Genomic DNA, 22,161 nt, shown 5'->3' with positions numbered 1-22,161 from the left:
CCCCGCGCGTCCTTCCCGGCCTCTAGCCCTCCGGGGGGAACCATCCTAGGCCTGCGGGTCCACGCGGCGAGGGAGCTGCGGGTGAGCCCCAGAGGGTGGGACAGGGCCGAGGGGGCCCCGCGCGGCTCGGGGGTGCGGCGGTTCCGGTGATGGGGAGGAACCCTGCGGGCCCCGGCGGAACCCCTGGCGTCTGCGGCACCTGAGGCTGAAGGGACGCCGGGCGGGGGCTTCTCCCTCCAACTGGGCCCCGTTGGAGTGGGATGCGGGCTCCAGGGCTGGCGAGCTCTACGGCGTTTCGCCCCGAGCTAACGCGCCCCCGTGTGGCCGCCGGTGGGAGTGCGCGTGCGCGACGCGAGCGCTGGGCCCCCGGGGCAGAGCGGGACTGGGACTGGGACGCAGGAGTGCGCGTGCGCGGCGTATGCGCGTGCCTGGCGTGTGCGCTGGGCCTGCGAGGAAAGGGGCTGGGGGTTGGTAGTACGTGAAATCGCCGGACCAACTAGCCCCCGGAGACCCTCATTTCTCATCTGTGAAATGCGGCGTTAGGGACATTCGCCGCCCTGTGCTGTTCTGAGCGCCTGCGCGTTGCTAGCTGCTGTTTGTTTGTTGTGCGCGTGACCTGCGTCTGGAGCTGGGACTGGTCTGCGGGGCCTCGTTTCCCCGTTAACTCTGGGGAAACGGGAGGGAACGGGCTGGGCTGGCTGGCACCGAGGCGCCCCCTCCGCCCCCCGCCCCGGCTCCAGCATTCTCCAGACCCCAAGTTAGTGTTCATTATGTGCTCATTTGCTGTGGGTTATGTGTAATCACGCACAGCCTCTGGAAGCCATGGGAGGCTGTGGGACGGGAGAGGAGAGAGGTGAGCTGGAGCCGAGGCCGGCGCACAGGCTGTGCAGCACATGCCACCCCTTTGGCGAGCTCGTGGCCCTGTCGTGGGGATGGAAGGCTCACCAGCGACAGCTGAGGAAATTGTCATAATTCCTCCCCAAATACCCGCTACGCCTCTGGTCCTCGGTCCTCGGTCCACTCTTCCGGAGGTGAGCTGCCTGCAGCGCCCCGTGGATGATTGTTCATGGCGCCTAGAGAAGATGCGAGGTCCCCCCTCTCCTGGCCTTCTGCGGGCAGGGCCTTTCTGGATGCTCTCGTTTGACCTCATTTGAAAGGTTTTTTAAAAAAGTGAATCTGAGAAGGTGACCGGCTCAGATCATGCCATGTGTTAGTGGTGGGACCGAGATGAAAAGGTAGGTCTGCAGACCTCCGAGCTACTGCTCATTTTGTCAGTTCGGTCAAAGCTGGTTCCTTATTAAAAGATCTTTTTGAAAATTGTGAGCAGGTTAGAACAAACATTAAAAATATTACCTGGTCCTAAACATCCCCATCCCTTTTTTTCAGGGGTTTCTTGGATTATTTGACCCCAAAGGATTAATGTTGCTCGCAGGTAAAGAGATAAGCAATATGGCTTGAGGGTTTCTTTTTCTCCACAACATCAGTTTTAACCAATCCGTGGCGTTTCCTTCTTTAGATGACTGTTCTATGTTAAACGCATCTTCTTATGTTTTTAATTTTTGTGTCGCAGACCCTAAATTGGTAATAAATCAGTCAGAAACAAATATTACATTCACTCAGTGACAAGTGTCATGTCTAAGCTCAGCATGTGTTGGAGCCACACGTGGACATGTAAGCATCCTGCGTGTGGAGCTGTGCAGGCAGGGCAACCCGGGAACCGCACAGCAGGCCCTGCTCTCCTGACTTCCTTCTCCCTTCTCCCTTAGCACTGCCGCCTCCTCTAAGAACAGAAAATGAACAAACCCCAGGTGAGTGTTTTGTTTATGTATTCCCACTTGTTTTAAAATGTGTTTTCTAAATTTTATAAGGGTTCATATTTTTAAAATGAAAAAGTAGAAATAGTCAAAGTGTTACATTAAGGGAAACGTAACAAGAGAAGTAAATCCAAAAGGACAGTTGGTAAAATCAGGGGCACGATGTTTAATTTTACAGTTACCCAAGTGATTGTAAAATTTTCTCTGATCTTCCTAATGACAACACTGACATACATGCATTCTGTTGCCTATAATCATTCTTTGGTGGAAACAGTAAATGCTAAGGCTGAACTCGGCGGGTATACTTTTCAGGAGACCCAGCAGTGAGGTGTGAGTCCACAGCTGTTCATGGTCCTGCTTGATCCAGGAATAAAAACCTGGAAGATCTGGCTGAATGGAGGGACTTTAATTCCCCAAAGAACTCCCCATAAATGTTTGTGTCAGTGCGTTTGTATTTCCAGCGTGAGCAGTAGACAGCTCTGATGTTCATTTCTGCATTTGTCATTTACATTTCAACCTAACGAAGGCAGTCTTGCTGCGTCACCACTGCTGCCTTGACTCAGTTCTGGAAAAGGCCACCAACTTGGATAAAACCCAGCTTTTGTCTTTGTCTTACTTGCTCCTCTGCAGTACTTGGAACTCTGATCTAGCGTCTGTTTTGAAAGTGTCCTCTGTTGTCTGTGACTCTGCCCTCCTAGCTGTCTTTACCTACTCTGTCCCCCAAGAAGTGTCTTTTTCTTTTCTTATCTGTTCTTGGTCCATTGCTCTCCTCAGTCTACCTATTTTTTATGACCGGTATTGCCTTTTATTTTTTTAAATAAAATAGTTTTGAATTGGTGATATATTTACATGGCTAAACATGTGATATAGAAGACAGTAACTTAAAAACTCACACTTCCATCCTCTCTGTACCTGATGCTCCCTCTCTGTTTGGTGACATTTATTTTATCACTTAAACTGAGATGCTTTCACTGAGCGTGAAAGAGGTTCTACAGACAATTATGCTGGGACAACTGGCAGGCGTTGGAGCAGTTCCAGACAGACTGGAGTGCGTGGTCACCCTCCTGTTGGTATCCATTATTAATGATTTCTTGTTTACCTTTCAAGTGTTTCTTTATTCAATTAAAAGAAAATATGCGTGCATATTCTTGTATGCCCTCTCTATTTAAAATGCTTCCTTAAATGCTTCTCAAATTTAGATGCATCTGTACATGTTGTTAAAATGCAGATTTTTGATGTAGTTAGTAGAGCTGGGTGGAGTCTTGAATTCTATATTTTTAATAACCTCCCAAATGAAGCTGATTCAGCTGTTAAAGTTACCACACCAAATAGCAAGTCTATACACTATTTTCCCTTTTCGGCATTTTCTTTCACCTTTTTTCATCCTGTCCCAGAGAACTCTATAACAGAACATGGATTGCTGTTTCTTTTGTGTTATAACTGTATAGTAATTCAATTGTGAATATCCCATAGTTTATTTAACCAGTTATTAACTATTTCCAACCTTTTTCTGTTACAAGCCATGTTTTAATGACTAACCTAGTAAGTATAGATTTATTCCATCAAATAAATTACCATAAGTGGAGTTGCGAGATCAAAGGGTGAGTACAAATAAATAAACTTGATCAGCTTGGTGGAATTATGATATTATTATATCCCCTTTATACTACATGAGAGTGCTTGTTTCTCCTCAGCTATTTTTCATACACTATGTGGTTCAACTTCTGGCAACTAATAAGTAAAAAGTGATATTTTATGTAGTTTGCACCTGCAATTTTCTTAATTCTGAGTGAGGCTGAATATTTTTTCATGTATCTAAAAGTTGTCTTGTATTTATATTTCAGTGAACTATCTGTTCATACCTATTGCCCATTTTGCTCCAAAGTTTCTGGCTTCCTTTTTTCAGTGGCTAGTTAGCTCTTTATTTATATTAGGGATACTAATGCTTGTTTATTATATGCGTTACAAACTATTATTTTTTGGTATATCATTTGTCTTTTGGTAATTGCTCTGGTTTCTTTTATTGGAACCAAGATTGGGAGGCTATTGCTGCTGATGTGTCATTGCTTGTAGACACTCTCTCAGCTGACTGACCAAGGAAATAGATGTCTATACTAACATATATATATATATATATATATATATATATATATATGTATATATATATACACACACACACACACACACACACACACACACACACACACATATATATATATATATACACACACATCCTATCTAATAAAAGAGAAACATGGTAATTAGCGTACGACCACTACCCTTCCCATTGGGTAATCAGTGAGATATGCAAATTAACAGCCAGCCAAGATGGCTGCCGGCAGCCAGGCAGCTTGAAACTAACATGAGGCTTGCTTGCTTCAGTGACGGAGGAAACCAACGTTCCCCGCCTGCCTTGCCGGCGTCTGAGCTTGCAGTTTGAAGCATAGTTACAAATATAGAAGCTAAACAAACCCCCAGAAACCTACTTTCAGCCCACCGGGATCTCAGAGCTGGAGTTGATACAGAGTTTCAATTATAGAACCCAAACAAACCAGATACCTGCTTTCAGCAGCAGAGGCCTCAGAGCTGGAGCCAGAGCTAAAGGTGGCCCAGAATAAAAAAAGAAAGGAGCTGTTGGGAGCTTTAGTCACCTGCCAGCCTGAAAACAGCCCTCAGCCCCTCACCCAGACTGGCCAGGCACCCCAGTGGGGACCCCCACCCTGAAGGGTGTGTGACCAGCTCCCCAACCCCCCTGATGGGCCCTGCTCTGTGAATGACAGGAGGCAGCGACCCAACCCCCTGATCTGCCCTGCTCTGTGCGTGACAGGGGGTGGCGCCACAACCTCCCCATCCACCCTGCCTTGAGTGTGACAGGGGGCGGTGCCCCAACCCCCCCAATCGGCCCTACCCTGAGCATGACTGAGGGTGGCATCGCAACCTCCCGATCCGCCCTGCTCTGTGCATGACAGGGGAAGGCGCCCCAACTCCCCAATCGGCCCTGCTCTGAGCCCGACCAGGGGCTGCACCTAGGGATTGGGCCTGCCCTCTGCCACCCGGGAGTGGGCCTAAGCCAGCAGGTCGTTATCTCCCAAGGGGTCCCAGACTGCGAGAGGGCACAGGCCGGGCTGAGGGACTCCCCCTCCCCCTCCCCCCCGAGTGCACAAATTTTTGTGCACCGGGCCTCTAGTATATATCTATATATCTATATATCTATATCTATATATAGATATAGATATATAGATATATAGATATATAGATATATAGAGATATATATACTAGATCATGTATTAAATAAGACTGTGTTTCTTTGTGAGAAACTGCCAAACTGTTTTTAGGGGTGATGTGAGTTGATGAGACTCCTCCTTTGTTGCTTTGCCCTTCCAGCAATGGTGACCAGTGGACCTCCATGGAGTCCCCTCTGTGCCTCCACCCATCCCTGCGATTAGTCACAGAGTGCACCCTTTGCTCAGAGAAAAAGTGTTTCTGTAGTAACATTTCTCGGGTTTGCAGATAATGTGCTCTGCAACCTAACACGAAGGGTGAAGTGAGGCGAGCTCTGGGTGGTTTAAGGAAGGTGGCCAGGCTCCTGGGCTTTGTCTGGAATTCTCTGTCTGGAAAGCCAATTGCCAGACAACCATGGCCACATCTGTGCTTTGTCCCTGCCCTGGACACTGGGCTCAGCTGAAGCTCATACTGCCCATTCCTGCAGGAATGCTTACTAAATCTCTTGGCTTCTTTTGGCTGAAGGGAGTTCCATTCACAAGATTCCTCTGTCTGGACTGAGCCCCACAAGGAGCTCTTGGCTGCAGGGCTGCGTCCGTGGCTCCTTTAAACTCTTCTTGTCTCCCTGGTTGGCTCCCACTTGCCCACCTTTAGATGTTTCAATGTGCAGATCTCTCAGACATGTTTGTGTGTTGAAGAAAGAATTCTTTGTTGAATTATAGCTGTTCAAATTGTTGAAACTTAAAGGGGTGAGACCAAGGGGATCTCTCACAGCACCATTCCTCTGATATCACAAGTTACCAATTAAATAACTTGTATGTCTAACATACATTTGGTGCTCTGCATTTCCCTTTATGCACTGCTTTCACTGCATCCCACAAATTTTGATGAGAGGTATTTTCATCTTCATTTTATTTAAAATATATTAAAATTTCTTTTGAGATTTCTTCTTTGACCTATAAGTTATTTATAAATGTGTTGTTTAATAACACATTTAGTATTTGGGGGATTTTAATAACATAAATAGTATTTGGGGGATTTTCCAGCTGTCACTTGCTTATTAATTTCTGTTTAATTCTATTATGGTCTGAGGACATATTTTGTATGATCAACTATTGTTTTAAATTCATTAAGGTGTGTTTTGTGACCTGGGCTATGTTCTGTCTTGGTGACTGTTCCATGTGAGCTAGAACGGAGTGACAGAATGTCTATTTTATTGTTTGGGATAAAGTCAGTTAGATCATGTTGAATGATAGTGTTGCTCAGGTCATCCATATACTTACTGACTTTCTGCCTGCTCAATCTCTCAATACTGAGAGAGGAGCAACTGAAGTCTCCAACTATGATCTGTCTGTTTCTCCTTTCAGTTTTATCAGTTTCTGTTGTATGTATTTTTATATTCTTTTGTTAGATACATACTTGTTTCAGATTGTCTCCTTCCTGTGGTATGATTTTGAACCCATCTAATGAGTTCTTAGTGTCAGCTCTAGAATGCCCTTTCAGGGTATGTGTGTCTGTATGTACATGTGTGTACGTATATACATGTATCAGAAGGCCCCAAGAGCATTCCCAGGTTCAGTGACTCATTGGGGTGACTCATTATGTAGTTGTACTTATGGTGGTGACTTATTTAAGTGAAAGGATACAAAGCACAGTCAGCATAGGGAAAAGGCACATGGGGCCTAGACCAGAGGAAACCAGGCACAGGATTCTAAGAGTCTTCTCCCAGGACACACTTAGTCCTCTAGCAATGAGCTATGACAACAAACATGAAATGTCTGCCAGGAAAGCTCAGTAGACACTTAGTGCTCAGGGGTTTTATCAGGAGATAGTCACATCGGTACTCTCTGCTTAGCACCTGAACTCCCAGGCACCACTTGTACAACATAAACCACATTGTTTGCATAAACAGTCTAGGGCCAGTGAACCATTGTTATTAGAGAACTAGAGGCCCAGTGCATAAATTCATGCACAGGTGTGGTCTGGCCAGCCTGCCCCAATGGGGTTCCATAGGGCTGGTGGGGGAAGGAGCTGTGGGCGGTTGGCTAGCCAGCCCCGCCCCCAATCGGGGTGGGGGCCAATTGGCCCAGACCGGCAGGATGGGGGGAGTGGGGGGACAATTGGGGCCTGGATCAGGCTGGTTGCTGCCGCAATGCACTTCATAGCCACCAGTTGTTCTGGTTGTTCCGCCATTCCAGTTGCTGGGCTTTTATCCTATACTCGGGGGCCCAGTGCACGAATTCATGCAGCTTGAAAGGAACTGTGGGCCGTGAGGCTACAGTGGGCACAGGGTCAGGTCTCAGCCCATCCTCCATGCCCCTACCCGACCCCTCCCACCGTGGTCCCCCCGTTCCCCTGTAAGCCGGCAGCCCCACTCCCGCCGCCACTGCTCCCGTGCATTGACGGCACCGGCCCTGCTGACGGTGGGTGCGAGTGGGGCCGTCGCCGGCAGCAGGTGCGAGAGGTAGCTGCCGGCCCCAATTGCCCCTCAAGAGCAGGGGGAGGTGGAAAAGGCGCCGGCAGCAGGTGTGAGCAGCAGCTCCAGCACTGGCAGCATGTGTGAGCACTGGGCAGGACCATGGTGCACGTGAGCAAAGAATTTTCAGTAACCATCAGAAGCTTGCACCAATGACTGCAACCGGTGCCCCACCTTGGTCTGGCGCCCCCGCTTACCTGCTCCACCATCCTGCCGCAGCCAACGCTCGCCATGTTCCGTGTGCGCCCCCTGGTAGTCAGCACACGTCACAGCAACTGGTTGTTTGGTTCGGTTTTTTAGTTCCACCGTTTGGTCTATTTGCATATTAGGGTTTTATAGATATATATAGATAATAAAAGGCTAATATGCAAATTGACCGAACAGCGGAACGACTGGTCACTATGACGAGCACTGACCACCAGGGGGCAGATGCTCAATGCAGGAGCTGCCCCCTGGTGGTCAGTGCACTCCCACAGGGGGAGTGCTGCTCAGCCAGAAGCCCGGCTCACAGCCAGCAGGCGCAGCGGCGGTGGTGGGGGACTCTCCCACCTCCGTGGCCAGGCTAAGGATATCGGACTGATGGCTTGAGCGGGCCTAAGCTGGCAGTTGGACATCCCCCGAGGGCCCTGGACTGCCAACCGCCCAAATCTCTTGCACTGGGCCTCTAGTATATATAGATAGATGGTGAGAACTCTCCTGAAATCCAAGGTCCCAGATGCCAGCCAAAGGACACCTTGTGGTGGACTTATCAAGGGCTAGTGGTCTTAGCCCTACTCTGTTCTTTTCTGCACACCACACATCCCATCTTTCATTTCTTTTGTTCATATATTCATCTGTTTTCTTGAATATATTATTCATCATTTATTTTGAAGTTCTTGCTTATCATTTCCAATATTTGAGTCCCCTATTAGTCTGTTTTTATTGTCTATTTTTTTCTTGGTCATTGTCTTTTCACAGAACATGAAATTTTTTATTGGATGCCAGACATTATGTTTTTTTAAAAAATGGTAGAGGCTCAGAAAATGATCTCTTTCAGCAGAGAGGATTCATCCTTTCTCTGGTGGGCAGGTAGAATGCAGGGCTGGTCACTTTAATCAATCATAGGTTGAACTTGGTCAGGGCCTGCACCATATTCATTTCAATCCACTATTCATTTTAACAAAGTTAAAGTGAAAGTTAACTTAATAATATAAAAGGTGCCCAGCCGTTGTGGCTAAGTGGTTGAGTGTCAACCTATGAACTAGGAGGTCACATTTCGATTCCCGGTCAGGGCACAACCTGGGTTGCAGACTCAGTCCCCAGCAGGGGACATGCTGGAGGCAGCCAATCAATGATTTGCTCTCATCATTGATGTTTCTATCTCTCTTCCCTCTCCCTTCCTCTCTCTGAAATCAATAAAAAATATATTTAAAAAGATAAAAGTATTAAGCATTTAAAATATAATAATAATATAAAAGATAATATAAAAGAACTAACTTAAAAAAAAACACTAACTTTTCCTTGGTAACCCCAACCTATTTTGTGAATACTGCTAGCTCCTACAATGTCTAATTTAATAAATGATAATGTATATGTCTCCTTATCATGTCATAAGCATTGAGAACAGAAACTGTGTTTGTTTTCATCAGTAGTATTTTTGTAGCAGTTAGGACAGTTCCAAGCCCTTAGTGGAGAGTCAGTTTGTACATATTTTATCCTACATAATATAGCACAAAAGAAGGCATCCTATATGACAATTTTTAGTAAGCTCCAAAGAGATTAGTTCAAATGTTTTCCTCATAATAGTTCTGAAAGCTTCATATAGAAAAAGAATATACCGTTACAGGAACAAGTGTCATTCAAAGATGTGTGTGTGGACTTCACCCAGGAAGAGTGGCATCTGCTGAATCCTGCTCAGAAGATACTATACAGAGACATGATGCTGGAAAATTACAGCCACCTTGTCTCAATAGGTAAGAATATTTCTATGTGACTACCAGTACCATGCATTTCTTAGTTGATGAAACATATGAACTTCCTGTAAGAATTTTCTGATTTGAAGCTAGAGATTTGGGCTAGCATAAAGAATGCTGTGTTTTTCCCTCCTCAGGGATTGGTTGATTAGGGCACCTCCTTTGAACAGCTCTTTAAGCTGTACCTTTCTTCCCCACCATTTTCTCAGAGTCCCTAAAACCAGGCTGTTTAGCCATAATGCTGTAGTATTTTCTCTTAACAGGGTATTGCATTACTAAGCCAGAAGTGATCATCAAGATAGAGCAAGGAGAAGAGCCCTGGATATTAAAGCAAGGATTCCCAAGCCAGTGCCACCTAGGTGAGTTCATGAGTTCACACGCAGATGGAAGCCACAGGAAGTGAGATTTAAGCCATTGTTTAGGGCTCATCACCTTTCAGATATTTTTCAGATATTTTCTTTTGTAGCCCAGACCTTTGGAAGTTATAAGGACATTGGCCCACATCCCTTTATTACCTTAATCACATTCCTCCACATGTCACTTTCACTCATAAGTGCTTTCCTTTTTCCTTCTACATTTTAAGGGTGACTTACCTATACCCATAAGCTAAATGCAGTCAGGTTCATCTTAGATAATTTTTCTTGGTTAATGTATCTTTTTTTTTTTTGGTTAGTGTATCTTAGAATTGTTCACCTCTATTGTCTTTGTGTTAGCTGGTGTTTTTTCATGCAGTACTTCTATATATTCATTTAACAAATATATGTGAGCACTCACTATGATCCAGTTATGTTTTTAGGTAATTAAAAGAATAATGTCCCTGCTGTCATGTAGTGTATATACAGCGAGGGGCACAAAGCATACCTGTGTGTGTGTGTGTGTAGATATATGTGCATGTATATACACACACAGTGTTAGGTGGTGGTAAGTACTGTTAAAGTAATGGAAAGGGGGATGGAGAATGATGTACTGTTTGGTAAGAAAGTCAGGGAAAACCTTTTTAATGAGATTAATAGAGACAAGACTAATAAAGTGGAAGCGTGAATATTTTAGGCAGGGGAAACATCAGGTGCTGAACTTCTCAGGCAGATACATTCTTAGAGTGAAGAATGGCAAGAAGGCCACTGTGGCTGGAGACCAGAGGGCATGGGGGAGATAGATAGGAGATGATATTATAATTAGTAGCATGGACCATGGTAGATACCATGGTTAATTTTGTTTTGAGTGATGTGAGAAATCCTTTGTTTTTTTAGTACATGTAAATCAAATTATGTCATCAAATCTGATTTACAGTTTAAAAGAGTCTTTCTGACTTCTAGTCAGTAAATAAACTATGGTGGGTGAGTGGTACTTAGGCATTAGCAAGGAAGAAACACCAGTTAGGAGGCCATTATGTACTCCAGAGGAGAGAAGATAGTAGCTAAGGCTATGTTGGAAGTGCTCAGAAGTGGTAGATTTGTACAGATGTATTGAAATGCGACTAAGAGGATTTGCTGTTGGATTAGATAATAGTGTGTGAGAGAAAGAGAGGAGTCATGAATGACAAGCAACTGGATAAATTAGAGTGTCATTTACTGAAATAGAGAAAATTAGGGAGGAGAGATTATAGGGGGGTTATTGTAAATTTAAATTTGGACTCAATAAGCTTGAGGTAACTGTTAAAATCTAGTCTGTGGATTGGAGGTTGGATGTGTACAAGTATGGAATATAGAACTGGAAGTATCCATTTGAAAGGCATTAATTTCAGGTGGTGTCAAAAGGCATGGGTTAGAGGAGATCTTCTAGAACAGATGTTGGGAAACTTTAATAAAAAACCAGAAGGTAAATATTCCAGGGTTAGTGGCCACATGTGGTCCTGGCTGCTGCTGCTGCTCCGCCCCCTCCCCTTTCCACCCCTTTCTCTTCCTATTTATTCTCCTCCTTCTTATCCTTGCTCCTCCTAGTGCTCTTCTACTTTGTCCCTCTGAAATGTAAAGAACATTCTTAGTTCAAGGACCATTCATTGCTTGTAGTCATCGTTGGCTGACTCCTTTTCTAAAGTGGTTCTTTGTGAGAGAAGTAGTCTTGGGACAATACACTTTTATGAGACACGTAAGTCCATTAAGTCTCATCATTAGAGGAGATTGGGAAGGAACAGTCTGAGTGGCATGAAAACCAGAGAGGCTGGTTTTCTAGGAGTCAAATAAGGGACATTCTACAATCCTTTACTACCTTAAGTGGCAACCATGGGTCACTATACTAAACCTGTTATTTCCTATTACTGTTCTATTCAGACTGCTGTTGTTTTCCTTTCAAAACCATCTACTACAGCGGTTCTCAACCTGTGGGTCGGAACCCCTTTGGCGGTCGAACGACCCTTTCACAGGGGTTGCCTAAGATCATCCTGCATATCAGATGATATTACATTACATTACAATTCATAACAGTAGCAACATTACAGTTATGAAGTAGCAACGAAAATAATTTTATGGTTGGGACACAACATGAGGAACTGTATTTAAAGGGCCAGAAGGTTGAGAACCACTGCTCTACATCTCTTCATTTTCTCACTTTTAACTGATAACATAAAACCAGAACTGTGCCTGTGATGTCTCATTTCTGGCTTGAGCTACCTCCTAAAAATGGCTTTTATTTAACCTAAAGCATCCAGTGTATCTTTTACTAGCCTGATAAAGTAGCTTTTTATTAATAAATAAAATTAAAGCCTTTCATTGACTATTACAGTGTGGTCCTATTCTTTTTATTTTTTTATTTTTATAAGAATTTATTTGAGCCAAAATGACGACATGCTGGGAACCAAGATCACAAGTGCTCTACTGTCCTACCTATCTTAATTTCTTTCTTTCTGCTCTCCAGAATTTACACTAAAACCCATACTATATTATATCCTAAATTCACTTATAAATGCTCTTTTTTAAACTTTTAAGTAATTTTTTATTTTTCAGTTACAGTTGACATACAATATTATATTAGTTTTTGGTGTGCAACTCAGTGATTAGATGTTATATAACTTACTAAGTGATCACCCCGATAAATCTAGTAACCATCTGACACCATAGTTATTACAATATTATTGACTGTATTACCTATGCTATACTTTACATTTCTGTGACTATTCTATAACTTCCAATTTGTACTTTTTAATCCTTCACTTTTCCACCCATCCCCCCAACAGCCTTCCCATCTGGCAACTGTCAAAATGTTCTTTGTATCTGTGAGTCTATTTCTGTTCTACTTGTTTATTTTCTTTTTTAGATCTCTTTTGTCTGGTGTAAGTATTGCTACCCCAGCTTTTTGTTTGTTTGTTTCCATTTCCATGAAATATCTTTTTTCATCCCTTTAAATCTGTGTGTGTCTTTTGATCCTAAGTGAGTCTCTTGTAAGCAGCAAGGGTCTATGAGTCTCTTGTAGATAGTAAGGGTCTGTTTTCATTATCCATTAAGTCTCCATATGTCTTTTGATTGGAGCATTTAATTTATTTGCATTTAAAGTAACTGTTGATAGATATGTATTTATTATCATTTTATTCATACTTCTTATCCTTATTTTTTTTTCTTCTTCAATACTAATTTGGTGGTGATGAACTGCTTTAGCTTTTCCTTGTCTAGGAAACTCTTTTTATTTGTCCTTCTATTCTAAATGATAGCTTTGCTGGGTAGAGTAATCTTGGTTATAGGTCCTTGCTTTTCTAAAGAATTTTTATTGATTTCAGAGAGGAAAGGAGAGGGAGAAAGAGATAGAAACATCAGTGATGACAGGAAATCATTGATTGGCTGCCTCCTGCACACTCCCTACTAGGGATTGAGCCCGCAACCCTGGAATGTGCTTTGATCGGGAATCCAAGCATGACCTTCTGGTTCATAGATATATGCTCACACACTGAGCCACGCTGGCCAGGCTAGCCAAAAATTTTAAGATAATACCTACTTAAGGTCTCAGGACCATGTAGAGAAATGTGATCATTATGGATATTACAGTTCAGTAAAATCCACAGATGAGCCTCAAGGTATAAAAACTGAAAACTCTATAAAAGATAAACCTAGAAATAAAAGCAGACTTAAAAATCAACACTGCCTCAGAAACAAAATTATTTTGGGGAGAAGTTAGCCAGCAGATTGAGGTGAAGGAACGTATGACTTGATGGCTTGGGCAGTTTCGTGAACAGCTGTGAGAAAACAAAATGAACCTGGTCCTTTTGCAAAGAAGGCCTGCTCCTCATCTGGGTTGTATTTCCTGTTGAACATTTGTGATGTTGTGAGTCACAGCTAGAAAGAGAGTTAGAGTCTCAGGTAAAGCAGTGTTGCTTAATGCATGAGGAAATAGATGCTTTCAGAAATTTATTTTGATGTTGACATAAAATGGGGAGAGAAAGGAATGGCAACATGCATTAGTGAGGATCTTCCCACAGTAATCAGGTTGTGAGAAGGTAAGGACATAAACCATGATCCGCCTCTGCCAAAGCAGATTCTTCCTCTAATTTGTTTTTCAGTCTGTTTTCCTTAAAAACAAAAACAAAACAAAAAATAACTTCCCTGTTGAACTCATCTAGTTCTGAGTGTCTTGCTTTCCGAATGAACAACTCTCAGAAAATCTGTACTGTTTGCTCACCATCTCTTCAGTTTATTTCACTGTCTCTAACTTGCCTCTTAAAACATTTTTAAAAGTAATTATTTTTCTGTGAATTATATTAAAGGAAAATCTAGATCCTGGGTTATAGGACTACTAGGACTATTCTTTTGGACCTAAGGAAGCTGGTGTTTTCAGAACTTTAGTTTGGTTTCATGTATAGAGTGGAGTCATGTACTCTAGTTGGAATCCTACCCCAGTATTCTGTGTACGAGAGGATTACGACTAAATTGTTCTCTCTCTACCAAACACAGTTCATCCTCTGAAAGCCCTTGTCTACTCACCTTAACTATCACTTTATTCCATGTTTAATGTCTCCTTTGGGCTCACCCCATTCTCTTGCATTTCCTGGTTTCTGAATCAGCCACTCCCAGTGCTTTGAATTTTATTTCCTTTTTTTGGTTTAGTTTTGAAGGTTATATATTTATAAAGTGCTAAATGTCATTGCCACTTTCCTTTCCCTGCTTCCACTGCAACATGTATTTTCCACTCCAACCATAACAGTAAAGGAAATATATAGTTGGATTTAGTTCATACCAGGAAACTGGGTCTAAAACAAAGGATTTATTGCATAATAGGGCATTTGTGTGAAAGTCCAATTCCATTAGAAATGTACCGAAATTCATAAGATGTGGTTATTTTTCTCATTTCCAGAAGACTGGAAAGATGATGACCTAATAGAGAGCAGCCAAGAAAATGAAGATGGGCATTTTTGGCAATTTGCTCTCACTACCAACAAAACATTAAATATACATGGTGGTGAGAGAGTAAGGAAAACTTTCAATCTGGGTAAAGACTGTGTTCCTTCCAGAAATTTTTCATATAAGATATGTGCCTCTTGTGAAATGAGTTTGAAGAATATTTCAGACTTAATTATTAGTAGAAAGAACTATTCTGGAACAAAACCTGATACGTTTAGTTTATATGAGAAATTGCTCCTTGATACTAGGCATGAGAAAACTCTTACTGGAGGGAAATCTTATAACTATGATCAAAAAAGGAATATCCTTAGTCATGGCCAGGATCTCACTCAGCTAATTTTCGACCAGTCTTCTGAGTATAATGAAAATGGACAAGACTTCCAAGAAGAGGCAGCCTTTTTCTCAAATAAGAGATCTCAGATAGGAGAGACACTCTGTGAATATAATGAATGTCAAAGAACTTTCATCCAAAACTTAAAGCTCAGTTTATCTCAGAGAACTCATTTAGAAAGGGACCCATATGAATGCAGTATTTGTGGGAATCCCTTCTATGTGGATTTAAGATTGGGACATCAGAGAGCTCTTACAGGGGAGAATCCTTATGAATATAATGAATATGATCAAATTTTCTGTGACAATTCAACTTTCATTATTCATCCGAGAACTTACACAGGAAAAATTCCCCATGAATATAAAGTAAGTCACAAAACGGGGGGGAAATCAGCCCTCTTTAAACATCAGATAGTACATATGAGAGCAATACCTTATGAGCACAAGGAGAATGGAAATAATTTCAACAAGAAGTCACATCTCACCCAACCTCGAAGAGCTCACTCAGGAGAAAAAAATTTTGAATGTGCTGAATGTGGAAAAACATTCTGGGAGAAGTCAAACCTCACTCAGCATCAGAGAACACACACAGGAGAGAAACCCTACGAATGTGCTGAATGTGGGAAAGCCTTTTGTCAGAAACCACACCTTACCAACCACCAACGAACACATACAGGAGAAAAACCTTATGAATGTAACCAGTGTGGAAAAACATTCTGTGTGAAGTCAAACCTCACTGAACATCACAGAACACACACAGGAGAGAAACCCTATGAATGTAACACATGTGGGAAATCCTTCTGTCACAGGTCAGCACTAACTGTACATCAGAGAACACATACAGGAGAGAAACCCTTCATATGTAATGAATGTGGGAAATCCTTTTGTGTGAAGTCAAACCTCATTGTACATCAAAGAACTCACACAGGAGAGAAACCGTATCAATGTAATGAGTGTGGGAAAACCTTCTGTGAGAAATCAGCTCTTACTAAGCATCTCAGAACTCACACAGGGGAGAAACCCTATGAGTGTAATGGATGTGGGAAAACCTTTAGTCAGAGATCAGTACTCACTAAACATCAGAGAATTCACACAAGGGTGAAAGCTCTTTCCACATCCTGAATGTTCAGAAATCTGTCCACCCTTTCAAATTCATTATTCAGTTTTTAAAAAATAAGATCAATGAAACCCAAAGAACATCACAAGTTACTCAAAAGTTATGTCTTATTGCACTTCAGATAATTAATATTAGAATAAAACCTTATTAATGTTTTAAATATGTGGAAGCTTTTAAGAAAAAATAAACTTTTGTCAAAAAATTTGTACTTAGGAAAAATTTGTTCATTTAAGTTATATGGTAAAAATCTTTGTAGAGAATTTATGTTGTATCATATTCCAAATGTGATACCAAAACTTTATTGTAAATATAATGTGTGATACTCACTTATACTGATATTCACAGTATAATCTGAAGCTTAAAAAATATTGAATGACAATAGCATTAAACATTTATGTGAAGAATCCCTAATGTGTTCAGACCTATGTAAGTATTCTAACATAACAGAAATTTGAGGTATGCTTGATTTATATATTAGAGTCCAACATTAATTGTGAAGAGAAAGTATGAACACTTAAACAACTATTGTGATCTATATTAATATTTCCCACACTAAATACCACCAGTATCTTTGTAGGCTAACATAATTGCATATGTACATGTAAATATATTTATACACACATATAGTGATGTGCTAGATTAAGTTCATACTGGCTTGGAAGTACTGCTGATTTAAATTTTCAGGAATTTTGCCAGCCAGTTGTTAAACACAGTCATTTAAAAATTAAATTACATAAAATTATAATTAAATTATATTAAAAACAAAGGTGGTAAATACTCAACACATTACTTCCTAATTATTTTATAATATTTTGCTATTTGTTCTTTAGGTTACTTATATTTTTGAGTCTTCATGGAGAGAATACTGAGAAATGGTGTGCAGCTGCACATCTCTTTCCATCTCTACATTCAGTGCCATCATGTTGGTAGCTTGGCTTAGTGTGAGTATTTACACAATGGAAATTGGCAAACTCTACATATTAGAGTTATTTTCTTAGATAACCTATTGTCAAGTATTTAGCAGCACACCACTATGGATATAAGAAAATATATTTGGAAGAGTTAAAGTGAAAACCACATAACTTTTCTCCTATTTCCTGACATAAATACATGGCTATTGTCATTGCTGAACTGCCACTTCAATAAAGAAGACAAAATATGTTTCTGTGAGTTTTTTAACCACCTGTGCATCATTTCTGTTCTCAATACTACCAAGTCTCTTTAGAGTACGGCCAGTATATGTTATTTTACAGACACGTCACCTACCTTTCCTCATAGATGAGTGAGTACTGCCATTATTATTGAACTACTTCCATTAAAAAACCAAACATTTTTTCCTGAGTTTTTTTAAGCAGCCTCTCAGTCAATACTGTAAATGCTGTTAATAGTGATACATAAATTCCACAAAGATTAATATTAGTTATAAACAGTAATATTGCACTGTACAAATAAAAAAATAGTTGTATGTAATGAAATGCCTCTTTCATACTCTTGGTATTTCATTGCTGTATCTATTTAGGCATGATATGTGTAACCTGAGTTGTATGTAATCCAGGAAGTATGTATTTGTATTTCATATAATAGTGTTACATACTGTCCCTTTTGCCTTTGTCCTATTGTTTCCTATGATTCCTTGCAACATGTTGATAAGCAGTTCCAAGAGACTCTACTTCTTATTTGTTGGGCTGTTTTTTCTTTGTCTATCCCTCACCCAGATGATATAAGGGTAAATCCAGATTAGTCTGAGTTAGTCATGGATATGCTAATGATTTTGTTGGGTGGATATGTGAGATATGAGATGTTTGGAAAATATTTTATAGTGCTTTGGGGAAAGATCTCAGCAATTAAATGTCATGACATGAGAAAACATAAGAAGAGATTGTCTCTATTGTAATGGACTTTTTCATGTCTATATAGTATATCAAATTATAGTTTATGGCTCTAAAGGGCAATAGCCCAAAGGTAACAGCACACAAGATGAGAAAACCCTAGCTTTAAGATATGCAACTCTATATGGACTTGCTCTCTCTCAGGACCTTATATTACTGTGATAATAATGGCTTCTCATTTATTCTTAGGGTTATTATTTAGAACTGAAGGCATTTCCCCCAAAAGAGATGAATTATTTTCTAAGTGTTAATATTCTTAAAATACAGTGAATTTTGGGGGAAATTCTTTTTTAAAAAGTATATATTTTTATTGATTTCAGAGAGGGAGAGGGAGAAAGATAGAAACATCAATGATGAGAGAATCATTGATTGGCTGCCTCCTGCATGCCCCCTACTGGGGATCGAGCCTGAAATCTGGGCATGTGCCCTTGATTGGAATTGAACCCAGGACCCTTCAGTCCACAGGCTGAGGCTCTATCCACTTAACCAAACCGGCTAGGGCAAATTATTTCATTTAAAAAAATATATACTTTTTTATTGATTTCAGAGAGGGAGGGATAGATGAGATAGATCTATAATGAAAGAGAATCATTGATCAGCATGCCTCATACTGGGGATTGAGCCCACAACCAGGGTGTGTGCCCTCACCAGTAATCGAACTGAGACCTCCTGGTTCATAGGTCGATGCTCAACCACTGAGCCATGCTGGTCGGGCTGGGAAGAATTATTTCTTTTGACAATTTAATATGGGGTAGGTCTTGTGTCAGCATGGTTCCGGTGAAAAACAGAATTCTAGATTTTAATGGCAGACTTACAGTGGACCAGAAACGGGCTATTGAATCACCTAGAGACTAGCATCTGCACTATTCTAAATCCTAAAGGGGCGAAGGATGGAAGCAAGTGTTACCAGAGCCCAGTGAGACTTGCTCCCATGAAGGAGGGGCCACCTCCAGAATTGTGACACCAAGTTGCTGGTGCCTCCCTAGGGAGAACCTAAGCAGATGCCATCTGCAGGTAAGCCCAAGGGGGCACAGAGATCTGGGTGGAGCCGATGGAGAATAAGCAGCGCAGTGTTTCTTAATTCCTATGTAAAGGCTCAGCATTAGAAATTTATTCTAGTTGAGAGTTGTGTTTTTGCTTTGTTGTGCTTTGTTGTCATAAGTTCATTCCTTTTGGAACTGAGTACTGTGGTAGGTATGTCTCGCCTTTAACGTGTGAAGCAGACATGTATACTTGCATTATTCATATTTCCGTCTGTGGCGTTTCTTGTTATATGTCGTGTGAGGTAAGCAGCTCTCTATTCTTCCAAATAAGCCAGCTGTCCCTGCAGCTTAATTCACCTTTTTCTTTCTGATACGGCATTTTTATTACATCTTTGCAGGACATTTGGTCCTGTCCAAAACACCCACTGAGACATTCGGCCCACAAAATAATACATTTAACTTTGTTAAAATTGTTATTTTTTTATGATGAATTTGGGGTTTCATATTTATTCTTGTTTTTCCTTGTCATGAAGTTTGGCAGAGTTACTCTGTAAAGCCATGAGCAATTGCTCTAAAGAATATATCAACCTGCCTGGCTCGTGTGGCTCAGTGGACTGAGCACCATCCCATGTACCAACAGGTTGCTGGTTCAATTCCTGGTCAGGGAATATGCCTGGGTTGTGGGCTCAATCCCTGGTAGTGGATGTGCAGGAGGCAGCTAATTGATATTGCTTTATCATCAATGTTTCTGTCCTCTCCCTTCCTCTTTCTAAAAAGTCAATAAAAACATTTAAAAAAAGAATATATCAACCTGATTACTGGCTTTATATTTGTTATATCTGTTAACAATGTTGTTTATACAAATTGTATTTTGTTGGTATCATTGTTAAATTGGTGGCTATATTTGAGTGTGACCACCAAAACCTGGCTGGTAACTTTATAGCTTTACTGTTTATCTTTCAACACTTAAATAAACTCCAAATTGAAGGATAATACACTACCATCAGCTTTGAAATTTGCTATGCCACCCTTCCTCTGTGTGGTTTGTCCTATGATCAGCCTTCAGTACTGATCTGTATACACCCCAAGTTTCTGGTAGAAATCTTGGAGCTTCTGGTCTGCTGCCTCTGTCACACCTTCCACAGAGGTACCCTATCTCAACATAATTAGGTCAGTGGTCAGCAAACCGCGACTCACAAGCCACATGCAGCTCTTTGGCCCCTTGAGTGTGGCTCTTCCACAAAATACCATGTGCGGGAATACACGTACAGTACAAAGTTGACTTAAAACTTTAAGTAAAGTTTATTAAGTTAATTTTAGGGAATGTTGTGGAGTGAAAGAAGATGTAGTGTCAAGGACTGAAAAAGGTATGTTGAGATGGTTTGGACATACAGAGAGGATGAACGAAAGGAGATAGATGAAACAAGTATACAAGACGAGTGTGGATGGGAGAGTTGGAAGGGGTCGACCTCAGCAAACGTACCTCAATCAGATTGAGGACGTTTTTAGCAAAGGCCAGCTTAGGAGCACCCTAATCAAGTTAATAACAATGTACCTACCTATATAGTTTGGCTCTCAAAAGAAATTTCAATCGTTGTACTGTTGATATTTAGCTCTGATGACTAATGAATTTGCCGACCACTGGTGTAGGTAAATGCAGTTACTCGAATCCTCACACAACCGCATCAAATTAAAATAAACTACAGAACAAGCATTATTCAGAACTGCCTGACGTCTAGCTGAATGGGAAGTCCTACAACTGGGAATTTAAAGAAGCCATATGGAGACTGGTAGGAGGGGTGGAGATATGGAATGAGCTGGTCCCACACCCACATGTGCCAGATAAAAATCAGAAGGTATATTTTGGCTGTAGAGGACCTCCCTGAGGAGTGAGGAATCCTACCCCACACTAGATCCCCCCAGCCCAGGGTCTCAGTGGCAGGAAGAGAAAAACCCCATAACTTCTGGCTTTAAAAAACAGTGGGGGTAGGTGACTGAGGGAGATGGAAGCTGAGAGGGACTGAGGCTGCTGGAGTCCCAAGCACTTCCTCTTAAAGGGCCTTTGTACTGACTCAGACTTGCTCCCTCTGAGCGCTAGCACTGGGGCAACAGCTCGAAAGGCACAAGGGACATATGGGGAGGAACTGAATTTTCCAGCATTTGGGCAAGAGCTGGAGGGGCAGCTTTCTGTCTGACAAAAGTGCTGGCAGAGGCACTAGTACCCTTGACGAGCCCAAAGGGAGGGGCCATATCTGAGTCTCCATCAATCTGGCTCACACTGTTTGCCCCTCCCTGTTGATCCCCTGAGACCCCGCCTCACCCAAACTGTGGACCACCCAAGTTGTTTCCAGTGGCTTTTCTATACAAACTGCCTTTCTTAGCTCCTGTGGCAGGCTTTCCTAAAAATCTCTTAAAGGTTCACAAATTGCAGACACACAGCATCTAGCCTTGGCATGCCTCATACCTCTCACCAAGAGGCCCCAGGCCTGGCACTAATGGCAGCCAGCCTTGGTTCCCACCTTGGACTCTCCTGGGCACCTGCAAGCCCAGCTTAAGTAGCAGCCATCTGCAGATCGCTGGGCAGCTCGTGCTGGGTGGCCCCAGGCAGGGCACAGGTGGTGGCTGACCTTGCACCTCCCAAGAGGCTTTAGAGTCAGTGCACCCAGTGGACAGCTGGTCAGGTAGGAGTGGAAGAACAAACAAAGGCCATTGAGAAGGAAAACCCCAGGACCGCACTAGTAGATGGTGTTCTGAGAGCAAAGCGAATCTAAGAGAGACTAGGAGAGGAACCAGAGAAAATACTGACAATTCTTTTGTGAAACTTTGCTACAAAGAAACATGGAGAAAAGGTATAGGAAATGGGGTCAAGAGGAGTTCATTTGAAGATGAAATAACTGCAGGTTGTATGATGACGGGAATACGCTAGTAAAAACTGATGGTGTTGAGGAAAGAACAGACTGGCTGGAGTGACGCCCTGGAGGTAACAGGATCCAGCAGTCAGGTGCAGGATTAGTTTTGGTGGACACAGGTAGCGCATCTACAGTAAGGGGCAGG

The 22,161-nt window shown here is 42.0% G+C and overlaps 1 protein-coding gene across 1 annotated transcript; it reads left to right on the top strand.

Moving 5' to 3' along the window:
• The first annotated feature begins 24 nt into the window (after window positions 1-24).
• Window positions 25-16,636, top strand: ZNF248 (zinc finger protein 248). The gene is made up of 5 exons (XM_081105201.1): window positions 25-81; window positions 1,767-1,808; window positions 9,338-9,464; window positions 9,728-9,823; window positions 14,742-16,636. The coding sequence occupies exons 2-5, from the start codon at window positions 1,794-1,796 to the stop codon at window positions 16,238-16,240; spliced, it is 1,737 nt and encodes a 578-aa protein (XP_080961327.1). The 5' UTR covers window positions 25-81; window positions 1,767-1,793; the 3' UTR covers window positions 16,241-16,636.
• Window positions 16,637-22,161: the final 5,525 nt, after the last annotated feature.

Source organism: Myotis nattereri, assembly GCF_964212035.1.
Source record: "Myotis nattereri genome assembly, chromosome: 13".
NCBI classification, from domain to species: Eukaryota; Metazoa; Chordata; class Mammalia; order Chiroptera; family Vespertilionidae; genus Myotis; species Myotis nattereri.
This window is presented reverse-complemented; position numbering and strand designations above follow the sequence as displayed.

What these genes read in the sequence shown, in the direction of transcription:
- ZNF248 (XM_081105201.1), top strand. An exon ending in CAGCCACCTTGTCTCAATAG is followed by an intron (nt 9,465 to 9,727) that starts GTAAGAATATTT and finishes TTCTCTTAACAG; the next exon opens with GGTATTGCATTACTAAGCCA. An exon ending in CCCAAGCCAGTGCCACCTAG is followed by an intron (nt 9,824 to 14,741) that starts GTGAGTTCATGA and finishes TCTCATTTCCAG; the next exon opens with AAGACTGGAAAGATGATGAC.